The sequence below is a fragment of the Trachypithecus francoisi genome, unplaced genomic scaffold, assembly GCF_009764315.1.
Source record: "Trachypithecus francoisi isolate TF-2019V2 unplaced genomic scaffold, Tfra_2.0 Lachesis_group5, whole genome shotgun sequence".
Taxonomy (NCBI): domain Eukaryota; kingdom Metazoa; phylum Chordata; class Mammalia; order Primates; family Cercopithecidae; genus Trachypithecus; species Trachypithecus francoisi.
The window spans coordinates 143,463,154-143,478,176 of NW_022681470.1; the positions used below are offsets into that span (position 1 = coordinate 143,463,154).

Genomic DNA, 15,023 nt, shown 5'->3' on the forward strand with positions numbered 1-15,023 from the left:
TGGGCTGCAGGGGTCCCTAGTGCTGTCCCAGGAGCCCCATACCTCTCTTGGGGAACAGGGCAACCCCACCCTTGGCCTCCTGCCCCTAAAGCCACCTGCCACCACCTTACAGATTGTGAATCTGATCGAGGAGACCGGCCACTTCAACGTCACCAACACCACCTTCGACTTTGACCTCTTCTCCCTGGACGAGACCACCGTGCGCAAACTGCAGAGCTATCTGGAGGCCGTGGCCACATGACCCTGGGCCGCGTGCCGGGCCCCCACCACCAGGGTCCTGGGAGGCTGCAGCCGGGCCCCGCCTGCCCTCCTCTCCCGTCTCGCCTGCCCGCAGCACTGCCTTAGCGACAGCCCTGTCCTCGCCCGCACGGCCCGCTGCACTTTCCTCGGCGGCTCCCTGCCCACTCTCCCTGCTCCATCGCCAGGAGCCCTGGGGCCAGGCTGGGCCACACGCGAGCCACCCCTTGGGCTCCCCTCAGAGAGCGGCTGGTGTTGAAGGCAGCTCTGGGCAGAGACAGGGCCGGGGGCCCCTCGCCCAGCCTTGGGACCAGGCCCCACTCCTCGGCGGGCTGTGTGGCAGGGCGTGGCTGCCCCAGCCTTTCTGAGCAGCGGACCGACGGCTGGGGAGCGTCCTCCAGCCTCCTGAATGGTTCAGAACACACCCTCTGCCCACCCTGGGCCTCAGAAGGCCCTGCCTGTGTGTCTGCGTCGTCCTCCGTGTAGACCTAGTGCCGGCTCCTCCCCGGCTCACGCTGCGCTGGGGTCTGTGCTGTATAGTTCTCTCTATTATATATGTGTGTGCACTGTCTGGTTAAGAGCAGCGTCCATGTGCGTTTCTGTGGCAGCAGTGCACGTGGGGTGGGTGGGGGGTGCGTACGGTGGGGCTTGTAGGTTAAGATGTCTCCGCAGTGTTGTTGTGGGGCTGGAGGCCGAGCCAGGCACGGCAGCTGGCCCTCTCCAGGCGCATGGAGGAATTCTCCCTTTGCCGTTCCAAGGATGCCGCCGCCTCCTGCCGGGGCTCCCGGGGCGCCAGCCAACACTACAAAGGGCAGTGAGTCCTCAGGGCGCCAGGGAGCCACCACTCCGCTCTCGGGCTCTACTCAGACTAGCGCCAACAGTCTCCGGGGACAGACTCGCATCAGCCGCCCTGGGGCTCGGCCTCCTCCCATAGGCTCCTCTTCCTCTCTTTTGTTCATCAAGTCTTCAAACTTTGAAAAAAAATATGAGCTTTTGCCAAATAAGACGGGATAGTTTATGGAGTTTTCTGAGGCGCATTGGACTCCGGTCAGCCCCTTGAGCGTGGGCTCGGCCGTCGGCAGGCCCGGTGGGTTGGCCGGGCTGGCCCTCCCAGGCTGCCTTTCTCTCTGGTCGTGGCCTGGCCTGCCCGGGCCTCCACCGCCACAATTCATGCTGGTGCCGTGCCTGCAGCCCCACTCCTGGTATGCCTGAGATTCTCCAGGGGCCAAGCCGGTCCTCCTTCCTGGCCCACTCTTCCAGGACCAGGACGCTCCTGTGGAGGCAGCCCACCTTGGCTGAGGGTCCCAGGGGCTGGAGGCCTGCCTGGTTAGCCTCCGTTTCCCGGACCTTGACTCGAGGCGCCTCCAGTCCTCCCAACCCCCTGACTTTCAAGTCCTTTCAAGTCCTTGTGCCCTGACCAAGTTATGAGGAAAAGAGGGCTGAGGGTCTGGAGGTGGACTCGCGCCCCCTCGAACCCACCTAGATGTCTCCTCCTCCCCAGCCTATGAGCTCAGACTTGGGGGGCTCCATCTGTCTCTCCCTGAGGTCCCTAATCTTGTCCCTGCTCTGATTCTGTCAGCAGACCTGAACACTCCTTGGTGGGGACCCCTGCCTCCAAGGCTGCCCCCAATGCCAGCTGTCCTGGGGAAACTGCCAGCTGTCTCGGGGAAGGGCCCGAGAACCTTCCGAGGAAGCCTCCAGGACTCCTCGCCACCTGCTCTGTTTCTCTTCCGGCCCCACTGCCTTCAGGTATCAGGAAGAGGGCAGGCCCCTGTGCCCCCTCTCCCCTTCCCAGGTTGGCCAACAATACTCCACCGTGGGGCGCTTCCTTTCTTCTCTGGAAACTAAGACATTGGACTGAAGGAACTGGCCTGAGGGGGGCTGACTGGGGGCCTGTGCTGCTGGGTGCTCTATGCACAGAGGCCGCTGGGGGTCACGGACAGGAATCTCAGCCCAGGATGCTGGTCTTTCTCCTTCACGAGAGTCCCCCCCAGGATCCACACAGCGACTCGAGCAGCCTTCCGCTCAGCCAGAGGAGGGCCGGGCTCCCCCGCCTGCTCTCGGTGGTGGCGTCTGGCCCTTCCTGCGGTTTCCAAGGCCTCCGGAAGCACCAACCCAGTTCTCAGTTACCTCCTCTGGCCGGAAGGCCTCACATCGTCCTCCAGAGCTGCTCTGGGCCCAGGGCTGGCTCCGTGACCACCCGATGGACGTGCCGGGCAGCATGGGCTCCAAAAGCAGCATCCCCAGTTGCTCTCCCACCCCACCCCAGCTGCCCGGCGGCTGGGCCCACGAGGGCTCTGGGGACACTTCCATAGGAAGGGGCCCGGCACTTTGTGATTGCCACGTGTTTCGTGTTAAGCCGCCTGCCCCCAGTGCAGATCTCTGTGTTTTGCTCTCTCCTGAACAAAAATGTAAACCGACGCCGGAAAGCAAATGGTATCGAATACCTTTCTTGCCCATAAGGGTTTTTACAAAGAATGTGTCTCACTAGGAACTAGGACACTCATCGGCCCGAGACCAACTCCTGGATAAAAGGAATAAGGAGAATTGTGTTTGTAACGAGTTACAGGATTGTTTCTTTCCTGGATTTTAAACTTTTGTTAAATTGTGAAATTATGGAGGAGTTTTATAGAAAAAAAAAGTGAAATAAAGTCAGATGGGAAAGCAGACCCATGCATCTGCCTTGTTCCTCGTGTCGAGTCAGTAGTCAGGCGTGCGAGGTAGCCTGGGGCCCCCTGCCCCGACTGCCTGTCCCAGTGCTCCCAGATCAGTGACCAAGAAGGGGAAGGAGGGTTGGGACCAAGCCTGGTGGGGGCGGGGAGTGTGAACCAGGCTGGAGACGTCGCCACCAGCAATTCAAGAGGGCAGAGAATTTGGCTCGCATCCTGCTTCAGATGCTGTGCTGTCTACTCGGAAGCAGGCAGCAAGGTTTGGGTTGAGAAGAAAACTTGGTTTCATAAGGTGTATGGGTGAATGGACAGATGGTTTGATGGATGAGTGGATGATTGGTTGGGTGGACCATGGATGAACAGATGGGTGAGTGGGTGGAAGGAAGGATGGATGGATTGATGGGTGGATGGAAGGAAGGAAGGAAGGAGAAAAGAAAGGAAGGAAAGAAGGAGAGAGGAAAGGAAGGAGGGAAGGAAGGAAGGAGGGAAGGAAGGAAGGACAGATGGGTGGATGGATGGAAGGATGAATGGATGGATGGATCAATGGGTGGATGGAAGGAAAGAAGGATGGATACATGGATGGATGGAAGGATGGATGGATTGATGGGTGGATGGAAGGAAGGAAGGAAGAAAAGAAAGGAAGGAAAGAAGGAGAGAGGAAGGAGGGAAGGAAGGAAGAAGGGAGGGAAGGAAGGAAGGACAGATGGGTGGATGGATGGAAGGATGGATGGATGGATGGATGGATGGATGGATGGATGAAAGGAAAATGTAGGCAAAAACATTTTTTTCCCAGGAGCCGGCATGCCATCTCCCAGTTTCCATATGGTGGGTTTTTCTCTGGCCTCAGTGTGGCAGAGCTCAGTGAACCTCCAGGAGACAAAGCTGTCACTGGCCCCATCTGAGCAGATCTGTCCTCTGTGCTCCAGCTCCAGCTCCACCCAGAGGAGCAGGAGTTCCATTCCTGAGCGGCCCACATTGAGGGTCACTGCGGCAGCCACTGACTGAGATCACCTTTGTTAGCAGGCAGCAGCTGGGGACTCAGCTGGGCTCAGCTTAGCACTGGTGACTCTGGAGCATGTCTTCTCCCTTCTACTCTGGAACCAAAAAATCCATTGCCAGCATCAGAGTGTGGCTTTCCATGCCCTGTGCCTTTCCAGAGAAAGGTTCTTTTGAGCCTTCGGGGTATGGTTTTGGGTCTGAGCTCCTAAAGTAGGAATATGGAGTGAAAGAGGATCTACAGTGGTTTCTTCAGGCTTCCCAGACGCTCCAAGATGCAGTGGAAGGACTATGGATGTGTAAAAACGTGGTAGGGCTTTCTGGCCAGGCACGGTGGCTCATACCTATAATCCCAGCACTTTGGGAGGCAGAGGTGGGCAGATCACCTGAGGTCAGGAGATCGAGACCAGCCTGACCAACATGGAAAAACCCCGTCTCTACTAAAAATACAAAATTACTGGGCATGGTGGTGGGTGCCTGTAATCCCAGCTACTCAAGAGGCTGAGGTAGGAGAATCACTTGAACCCGGGAGGTGGAGGTTGTGTTGAGCCCAGATTGCGCCATTGCACTCCAGCCTGGCAAGAAGAGCGAAACTCCGTCTCAAAAAAAAAAAAAAAAAAAAAAAGTCTGGTAGTTAGTGGTAGTTTCCCTTTATAATTCTGCTTCAGAATTTCCCCAGATATTCTTGCATGCTTTTTTCTTCGTATAAATGAATCAGCTTATGTTTCAGAATATTTTTATCTGTTGTTCTGAAGTTTTAATTTTAATTTTAATTTGTTTTTGTTTTAGATGGAGTCTCGCTCTGTCACCCAGGCTGGAGTGTAGTGGCACAATCTTGGCTCACTACAACCTCTGCCTTCTGGATTCAAGCAATTCTGCCACCTCAGCCTCCCGACTAGCTGGGATTACAGGCACCCACCATCATGCCTGACTAATTTCTGTATTTTTTTAGAGAGGGGGTTTCACCATGTTGGCCAGGCTGGTCTTAAACTCCTGACCTCAGGTGATCTGCCTGCTTTGGCCTCCCAAAGTGCTGGGATTACAGGCATGAGCCACCGTGCCCCGCCTGTTTGTTTTGTTTTCTGAGGCCGGGTCTCACTCTGTCACCCAGGCTGGAGTAGGGTGGCGCTATCACGGCCGCTGGAGCCTCGCCCTCCCGGGTTCAAGGAATCCTCCCACTTCGGCTTCCTGAATAGCCGGGGCCACAAGCACGTGCCATCAGGTCCAGCTAATTTTTTTTTGTTTTTAATTTTTGTAAAGACAAGGTCTCGCTATGTTGCCCAGGCTGGTGTTGAACTTCTGGGCTCAAGAGATCCTCCCACCTTGGCCTCCCAAGGTGCTGGGATGACAGGAGTAAGCCACTGCGCCTGGCCTTACTTTTTTTTTAAATGTCTCCTTGTTGGCACTTGGTGAGTTCCTGGAGAATTCTCAGCAATTTTTTTTCTTTTTTTTCTTTTTCTTTTTTGACGTGGAGTTTCACTCTTGTTGCCCAGGCTGGAGTGCAGTCGTGCGGTCTCGGCTCACTGCCTCCTCTGCCTCCCGGGTTCAAGTGATTCTCTTGCCTCAGCCTTCCAAGTAGCTGGGATTACAGGTGTCTGCCACCATGCTCGGCTATTTTTGTATTTTTGGTAGAGACAGGGTTTCACCATGTTGGCCAGGCTGGTCTCAAACTCCTGACCTCAGGTGATCCCCCGGCCTCAGCCTCAGATCTGTAACCAACCCTCATTATGTGTGTGTTACGGTTTTTGTATTGTCCCACGGTTCCTTTCCATTTGTTCATTTCGTTGTGTTTTTGTCTTTTCTTTTTTCTTCTCAATTTTCTTTTTTCTTTTTTTTTTTGAATAGAGACAGGGTCTTGCTAAGTTTCTCAGGCTGGCCTTGCGCGCCTGGGTTCAGGCAGTCCTCCCACCTCAGCCTCCTAAAGTGCTGGGACTATAGGCATGAGCCACTGTGCCTGGCCTCTTTTTTTCTCTAAGATTTTCTGCGAGGGATGTTTCTATTGACCTGGCTTCAGGCTCACTGATGATTTCCTCGGCCGTCTTCAGTCCCCTGCCGAGCCCATTGGAAGCATGCTTTCTTTATGTCAGTGTTTTTCATGACCAACATTTCCTTTTGATTTCTTAGAGTTTCCATCTCTCTGCTTACGAGAACCCCCTGTTGTAGGTTCTGTCTGCTTTTTCCATTAGAGCTCTTAGCATATTAATTATTATTTAAAATTGATAGTCAGCCGGGCGCGGTGGCTCGTGTCTGTAATCCCAGCATTTTGGGAGGCTGAGGCGGGTGGATCTCTTGAGGCCAGGAGTTCGAGACCAGCCTGGACAATATGGTGACACCCTGTCTCTACTAAAAAGGCAAAAAAATTAGCCGGGTGTGGTGGCACATTCCTGTAATCCCAGCTACTCGCTGCTGGGTGAGTGCAAGGTTCCTGGGAGTCCCCAGCACCTGACACAACATACCCTGTTGGGAGGTGGAATTCAGGGACAGTCCAGGCTTGGACCTTGCTCTCAAGAGGTTCCCCAGTGTCCTGGATGGGTAGAGAGAGGGCTCAGTACTGGAGAGCCTTGAGAAGTGGGGAGGGCTTTCTAGGAGAAGGGGATATGAGAGTGGGGCTTCATAGGATGTATATGAGTTCACTAGGTGGAGAATGTCTGGAAGGGTGAGCTGGGCATGCACAGGACTGGGCCATTGAAAAATCCCACTAAGCACAGACTTAAGTGGGAGCCCTTGTCAGTTCCCTGTCCTGAGGACTCTTCCTCGGGACCCCAGAGAAGGTGGGCTGGTGGGTTCCTGCCCCCAAAACGCTCCGGGGAGAGGCCATGTGCCCTTTACCCTGCCATGATGGCACCAATGCTGGTGATGACCCACTCTTCTGAGTTGAGACCCATGATCCCCAGGCTGTGGAAGCGCTCCAGGCCCAGCTGGGGGAGGAGGTCCTTGTGAGGCACTAGGAGGCTCAGCTATCGCCTCCCACCTGCCCGGGAGCCTCAGGCTGAGAACCTTGGCTCCCTTTTCTCTGTTGCCGGTTTCTTCTTCTTCTTCTTCTTCTTCTTTGTTTTTTTTTTTTTTTTTTCTGAACAACATCTTGCTCTCTTGCCCAGGCTGGAATGCAATAGCGCAATCATGGCTCACTGCAGCCTCGACCTCCCCCAGCCCCAGCGATCCTCCCGCCTCAGTCCCCTAAGTAGCTGGTACTACAGGTGTACACCACCACGCCTGGGTAATCTTTTAATTTTTAATTTTTTGCAGAGACGGGATCTCACTATGTCACCCAGGCTGGTCTTGTACTCCTGGGTTCAGGCGATCCACTCGCCTTGGCCTCCCAAAGCACTGGGATTACAACCACCTCGCTTGTCCTGTTTTTTCTGTTTTTTTGTTTTGTTTGTTGTTGTTTTCTCTGATAAAATAACGCATCCCCCCCATGACAAGCAACCACACATTCATCTAGAACTGGGGCTCTCAGCCAGGGGGTGATTCTGTTCCTCAGGGGACATTTGGCAATACTTGGAGACATTAGGGGTTGTCATAGCTCCGGGAATGAAACACCACTAGCTTTGATGGAGACTAGATACTCACAGGACATTCTCCACCACAGAGAATGATCCGGCCCCTGAGGACAACGGCCCGGAGATTGAGAAATCCTGGAAAAAAGAACTGCCAACAAAATACCTTCCTGACATTTTTAAGCATGCATAGCATACTTCACAGAGCCAGGGCAATACTACATATACGTTATCACGACCTGCCTTTGTTCACAAAACCATTCATCTTGACTGTTTCCCCCAGTCTTTAAATAGTTCTCTGCAATATCAAATCTAACACTTCCATAATGTCATGTAGTGTAGAGATGTCATGATTTAATCATCCCCCTTATTGGCTGATACGGAGGCTCTGGCTGCTGGGTTTTTTGTTGTTGCTGTTGGTTCCACTTTTTTCTTTCTTTCGTTCTTTTTTTTTTTTTTTTTTATGAGACAGGGTCTTGGCCAGGCGCGGTGGCTCACGCCTGTAATCCCAGCACTTTGGGACGGATCATGAGGTCAGGAGATTGAGACCATCCTGGCTAACACGGTGAAACCCCGTTTCTACAAAAAATACAAAAAATGAGCCGGGCGCGGTGGTGGGCGCCTGTAGTCCCAGCTACTCGGGAGGCTGAGGCAGCAGAATGGCGTGAACCCGGGAGGCAGAGCTTGCAGTGAGCTGAGGTCGCGCCACTGCACTCCAGCCTGGATGAAAGAGGGAGGCTCCGTCTCAAAAATAAATAAATGAACAAAAGAGACAGGGTCTTGCTCTGTCACCCAGGGCTGGAGTGCAGTGGTGCCTTCATGGCTCACAGCAGCCTCGACCTCCTTGGCTCAAGCGATCCTCCCACCTCAGCCTTCTGAGTAGCTAGGACTCCACGTGCACCACCATGCCTGGCTAATTTTCATATTTTTTAGAGATGGTGGTCTCACTACGTTGTCCAGGCTGGTATGAGCCACCACGCCCAGCCTGGTTTCACTTTTATGAGATAAAATGTTGAGGTGAACACCCTGGTAGCTCAAGCTCTGCCTGTACGCTGAGATTATCTGTGCTGGCACAAGGGTCCACCTGATAATTTAAGATGGTGTGACTCTCGTGTTTCCATTCACTCAGGTGAGTCCATCGGATCCAGGTGGGGCCCCTCCCCGCCACTCCAGACTCTTGGATACAACTACCCACCCCTCATTTCCTCGTCTAACACACATCTCAAACCCAGCTAGGGGAGCCCAGCTAGGGGAGGGATATTACCCACAGCCCTCATCCCTAAACCTCCTCCCTCCACTCCAACCTTCCATAATCTCAGACAACAGCAGCTCCATCCTTCAAGTGGCACCGACCAGAAACTTTGGTCATTCTCAGTGGGTTCTGCTGAGACACCAAGAAATTCTGTGGTCTCTGCTTTCAGAATCTCAACGCTTCTCACCCTGTCCCCTGCTACACCTTGGTCCAAACTATCAGCATCTCAATCTCAGCTGGTCTCTTTCTACTCAGTCTGTCCTCCCCACAGCAGCCAGAGAGCACCTGAGTTCAGGATACATCCCTCCTCTGCCTCCATGGCTCCCAGTCCCCCTCCCCTCGGGTAAAAGCCACGTCCTCCCCAAGGCCCACCAGGCACTTCTCGACCTTCCCCACCCTCTCCCTCCCTCACTCTGCTCCAGCCACACGGGCCTCCTTCCTGTTCCTTCAACACAGCAGGCACTGTCCTGCCTCAGGGCCTTTGCACAAACTCCACTTGACCTGGACACCATCCCCTAGATCTTTCCTCTTCATTGAAGTCTTTGTTGAAATACCTCTTTCTCACAGTGAGGCTCTCCTTAGCCATGTTTTTCTTTTCTTTTTTCCTTTTTTTTTTTTCTGAGACAGAGTCTCACTCTATTGCCCAGGATAGAGTGCACTGGCATGATCTCAGCTCACTGCAACCTCTGGCTCCTAGGTTCAAGCGATTCTCCTGCCTCAGCCTCCCAAGTAGCTGGGATTACAGGTGTGCACCACCATACCCAGCTAATTCTGTATTTTTAGTAGAGACAGGGTTTCACCATAGTGGCCAGGCTGGTCTCGAACTCCTGACCTCAAGTGATCTGCCCTCCTCAGCCTCCCAAAGTGCTGGGATTACAGGGGTGAGACACTGCACCTGGCTAGCCCCCATATTTTTAAATTCTGCCCCCACCTCAGCAGTTTTCTCCTTTACACGCTTTGGATTCCTCTGAATTACTGACCTCTGTCTACCTATTGCATAATTTAGTTGTTTATTACATTGACTGAACAAGTCCCAGGAGGTCTCTTATCCCCTTTCCTAATCTGAGAAATGGGTATTCATTCATTCAACAAACGTCAGAGGGTTGGCGTGGGTACAACAACAAGGCAGTCTGGCCTCTCGCCCTCAGGGAAATGACCAAATCAACAAACGACCATGGTAACTTGTAGCCATGATGGTGAAAACTGGGAAGAATTTTTTTTTTCTTTGAGACAGAGTCTTGCTCTGTCACCCAGGCTGCAGTGCAGTGGCATGATCTTGGCTCACTACAACCTCCACCTCCCAAGTAGCTGGGATTACAGGTGTGCCACCATGCCTGGCTGATTTTTTTGTATGTTTAGTAGAGACAGGGTTTCACCATGTTACCCAGGTTGGTCTCAAACTCCAGACCTCAAGTGATCCGCCCATCTCAACCTCCCAGATGCTGGGATTACAGGCGTGAGCCACTGTGCCTGGCCCTGGGCAGACAACTTTTAAAGGGACTGTCACAGAGAGGGAGAAGGGGGTAGGTTTGGGGAACCAGGGCAGCAAGGAAAGACCTCGCTGAGGACACGCCACTGGAGAAGAGACACAATAAAAACCATAAAAATGGCCGGGCACGGTGTCTCACGCCTGTAATCCCAGTACTTTGGGAGGCCAAGGTGGGCAAATCTTGAGGTCAGGAGTTTGAGACCAGCCTGGCCCCTTGTCTCTGCTAAAAATACAAAAAATTAGCTGGATGTGGTGGCAGGCACCTGTGATCCCAGCTACTCGGGAGACTGAGGCAGGAGAATTGCTTGAACCCGGGAGGCGGAGGTTGCCGTGAGCCAAGATTGCACCACTGCATTCCAGCCCGGGCAACAGTGCGAGACTCTGTCTCAAAAACAAAAACGAAAAAGAACCATAAAAATAATAAACCGTGAATGCTGGTGCAATGCTTTGTGTGTGCCAGAGCTATTCGATGTGTGTAAACTCACTGAATCCACGCAGCAAAGCTGTGAGCTAGCTGCTGTTATATTTTATATATTTACATACAAAATGCTAATATAAAGGAACATATCTTTTTTTTTTTTTTTTTTTTTTGAGACGGAGTCTCGCTCTGCCGCCCAGGCTGGAGTGCAGTGGCCGGGTCTCAGCTCACTGCAAGCTCCGCCTCCTGGGTTTACGCCATTCTCCTGCCTCAGCCTCCCAAGCAGCTGGGACTACAGGCGCCCGCCATGTCGCCCGGCTAGTTTTTTGTATTTTTTAGTAGAGACGGGGTTTCACCATGTTACCCAGGTTGGTCTCAAACTCCAGACCTCAAGTGATCCGCCCATCTCAACCTCCCAGATGCTGGGATTACAGGCGTGAGCCACTGTGCCTGGCCCTGGGCAGACAACTTTTAAAGGGACTGTCACAGAGAGGGAGAAGGGGGTAGGTTTGGGGAACCAGGGCAGCAAGGAAAGACCTCGCTGAGGACACGCCACTGGAGAAGAGACACAATAAAAACCATAAAAATGGCCGGGCACGGTGTCTCACGCCTGTAATCCCAGTACTTTGGGAGGCCAAGGTGGGCAAATCTTGAGGTCAGGAGTTTGAGACCAGCCTGGCCCCTTGTCTCTGCTAAAAATACAAAAAATTAGCTGGATGTGGTGGCAGGCACCTGTGATCCCAGCTACTCGGGAGACTGAGGCAGGAGAATTGCTTGAACCCGGGAGGCGGAGGTTGCCGTGAGCCAAGATTGCACCACTGCATTCCAGCCCGGGCAACAGTGCGAGACTCTGTCTCAAAAACAAAAACGAAAAAGAACCATAAAAATAATAAACCGTGAATGCTGGTGCAATGCTTTGTGTGTGCCAGAGCTATTCGATGTGTGTAAACTCACTGAATCCACGCAGCAAAGCTGTGAGCTAGCTGCTGTTATATTTTATATATTTACATACAAAATGCTAATATAAAGGAACATATCTTTTTTTTTTTTTTTTTTTTTTTTGAGACGGAGTCTCGCTCTGCCGCCCAGGCTGGAGTGCAGTGGCCGGGTCTCAGCTCACTGCAAGCTCCGCCTCCTGGGTTTACGCCATTCTCCTGCCTCAGCCTCCCAAGCAGCTGGGACTACAGGCGCCCGCCATGTCGCCCGGCTAGTTTTTTGTATTTTTTAGTAGAGACGGGGTTTCACCATGTTAGCCAGGATGGTCTCGATCTCCTGACCTCGTGATCCGCCCGTCTCGGCCTCCCAAAGTGCTGGGATTACAGGCTTGAGCCACCGCGCCCGGCCGGAACATATCTTATATTAAATTTAACACAAAAGTATAGCACACATAAAATGTATCCATAAACAGATGTTTTATATATTGTGCATTTATAACTATATTTTAAATGTATATATCTAATTATACATATTTTTATGTTTTTTAAAAATTTTTTAACTATTTTTACTTGATGATCCAGTTTATTACGGGTATTGGAATGACTTTTCTTCTTCTTTTTTTTTCTTTTGAGACAGAGTCTCGCTCTGTTGTTGCCTAGGCGGGAGTGCAGCAGCGCCATCTCGGCTGACTGCCTCTGCTTCCCGGGTTTGAGTGATTCTCCTGCCTCCAGCCTCCCGAGTAGCTGGGATTACAGGGATGCACCACCATGCCTGGCTAATTTTTGTATTTTTAGTTGAGACAGGGCTTCACCATGTTGGCCAGGCTGGTCTCAAACTCCTGACCTCAAGTGATCCGCCTGCCTCGGGCTCCCAAAGTGTTGGGATTACAGGCGTGAGCCACCGCGCCTGGCCTTTATATATATATTTATATGTAAACTCTTCATATGGGGAAACAGAGGCATAAAGGCAAAGTAATTCGTGCAAGAAAAACGTAGCTAATGGCTGCTCTGGGAGCCGAACTGGGCCCCCTAAGGCTGCAGCTTTTCATCTCTGGCTCCCAGGCAGCCTCAGGGAATCCATTCAAACAAACATGCGGGTCAGACAAGAGGCAGTTACCGGAGAGTAACACTGCGCAGGCGCAGGAGGGACGGAGTGGCGCGCAGGCGCAGGAGGCGGGGGGGGTGGGGGAGGAAGGTCCTGCAGCGGCGCGCAGGCGCAGAAGCGGGTGGGCCGGAGTGGTGCGCAGGCGTACCAGAGGGCAGGAAAGGCGCGCAGGCGCAGGAGGTGGGGAGGGGCGGGGGAAGAAGCCCTGGAGTGGTGCACTAGTGCAGAGGTGAAATAAGTGGCGCGCAGGCGCAGGAGGGTTGGTGTAGAAGAGGCGCGCAGGCGCAGGAGGGGCGAGAGAGGCGCGCAGGCGCGGGCCGCCTGGCGGGACTTCGAAGAAAGACTTGGCGACGCCGGGACACTGCTCGTGGTACTCGATGTAGGTGAGCAGGTGGAAGCTGTCTCTGTAGTTGGAGCTAGGCGCGATGTTGTTGGCATACTTGATGGCCGTGCTTGCGACCATGTCGTTCACGGTGAGGAGTGTCTCGTTGAACCTAGTCCTTGCTGAGCCGCAGTCGCGCCTCCTCGTCGCGCTCCATGGTCCAAGTAGCTCAGCCTGCGGACAGGCGGGCAGCGGCGTCCGGAGACCCCCAGTGGACCTAGAGAGAGGCGAGCAGGTGGGGTGTCAGGGGCAAAACCAGAGAGAGATGGGGGCACAGGCGGGGGCGTGGCACTGAGAGATGGCAGACAGAGGAGGCGTGAGGTTTGAAGTGGATTGCCAAGGGAGAGATGACCAGCGAGGCACAGAAGGGGATGCAGGGACAGGTGGACAGTAAGACGCACTGACCCAGAGAGAGGAGTTCAGCCGGAAACCCACCAGCAAGCAGACAGGTCAGCTGCAGGCCCACACTGTCCCTGCCGGGCGCCGTCTCCTCCCCAGGGACCAGACCCTTCTGACAACTAACCACCTGCACCCCCCAAGCCCCCATACACCCAGCCTGGCACCCTGTGGCCGTGCTCTCCATGCCCCTATCCCATCAGGCGACTTCTGAAGAGACAGATTGAACCCTAAAGGATCCCGACAACTGGCTGAACTGCCCTTGGCCAGCCCTGAAGCGCAAGATCCCCCACTCTCAAACTGGCTTCTTTGGGAACCCCACTACCCTCACCCAGGAGCCAAGGAGGCCCAACTTCTGTTTTTCTTTCTTGGGTGTTATGCCTTTCTGTCATGGACTCTGAATGTGTCCGAGGACATGGTCTCCAAAGTGTCTTTGTTTTCCTTCTTATTGTGTGGGGGCATCTAGTTTGCTGGGCTTGGGCAGACAGATCTTCAAACGAAATTACAGCAGGCAGCGGGGGTGGGAGTGTCCAGCAGGGAGGCACAGGATTCCCACCGAGTCATGGGGGTGACCAGGGAAGGCTTCTCTGAACAGTGGGTAGACACTGACCAGGCAAAGGAAGGAGAAGCATCTTAAAAGAGGTAACAAGCGGCCGGGCCCGGGGCTCACGCCTGTAATCCCAGCACTTTGGGAGGCCAAGGCGGGCGGATCACAAGGTCAGGAGTTTGAGGCCAATTTGTCCAATATGGTGAAACCCCGTCTCTACTAAAAAATACAAAAATTAGCTGGGCGTGGTGGTGCACGCCTGCAGTCCCAGCTACTCAGGATGCTGAGGCAGGAGAATTTCTTGAGGCCAGGAGATGGAGGTTGCAGTGAGCCGAGATCGCACTACTGTACTCCAGCCTGGGTGACATCATAAGACTCCATCTCATTAAAAAAAAAAAAAAAAAAAAAAGAGGTAACAGGCTGGGTGCAGTGGCTCATGCCTGTAATCCCAGCACTTTGGGAGGCCAAGGTGGGTGGATCACTTGAGGCCTGGCCAACATGGTGAAACCCCATCTCTACAAAAATACAAAAATTAGCCAGGCATGGTGTCAGGCACCTGTAATCCCAGCTACTCGGGAGGCTGAGGCAGGAGAATCATTTGAGCCTGGGGGGTGGAGGTTGCAGTGAACTGAGATCGCACCTCTGCACTCCAGCCTGGGAAACAGAGGGAGACTCTGTCTCCAAAAAAAAAAAAAAAGTTAGAAAAAAAAGAGGGAAAAACGTGCTGAAGGCAGTTGAGGGCTGTTGTGAAGAGGAGCATAGAAGGAAATGAATCTGCCACACCCATTCCCCACCTGGTGTGCAGCCTAGTTCATCCCTGGGAGGAGCTGACATATGTGGGCTTCCAGTCCCTCCCTCGCGTCCGCAACATATTTTCATGCCCCTCTGTCATTGGGAAGGCAGTGCCCACTCTAGGCTCTACCTATTTTTTTTTTTTTTTTTTGAGATAGAATCTCGCCCTGTCATCCAGGCTGGAGTGCAGTGGCGCAATCTTGGCTCACTGCAAGCTCCGCCTCCCGGGTTCACGCCATTCTCCTGCCTCAGCCTCCCAAGTAGCTGGGACTACAGGCCCCCGCCACCATGCCCGGCTAATTTTT

The 15,023-nt window shown here is 53.4% G+C and overlaps 1 protein-coding gene and 1 pseudogene across 4 annotated transcripts in view; both read left to right on the top strand.

Annotated features, from left to right (window-relative positions):
• The window catches only part of MLLT1 (MLLT1 super elongation complex subunit), a 73,861-nt gene extending 70,955 nt beyond the window's left edge, over positions 1-2,906 (top strand). For all 3 annotated transcript variants that reach the window (XM_033199883.1, XM_033199881.1, XM_033199882.1), the window contains one exon: positions 113-2,906. In XM_033199883.1, coding sequence (XP_033055774.1) covers positions 113-241 — 129 coding nt within the window. In that variant the 3' untranslated portion in view covers positions 242-2,906. The remainder of the gene's footprint in view (positions 1-112) is intronic.
• On the top strand, positions 860-2,906 carry LOC117076418 (annotated as a pseudogene). Its single transcript, XR_004434363.1, has one exon. The product of XR_004434363.1 is annotated as an uncharacterized LOC117076418 (transcript).
• Positions 2,907-15,023: the final 12,117 nt, after the last annotated feature.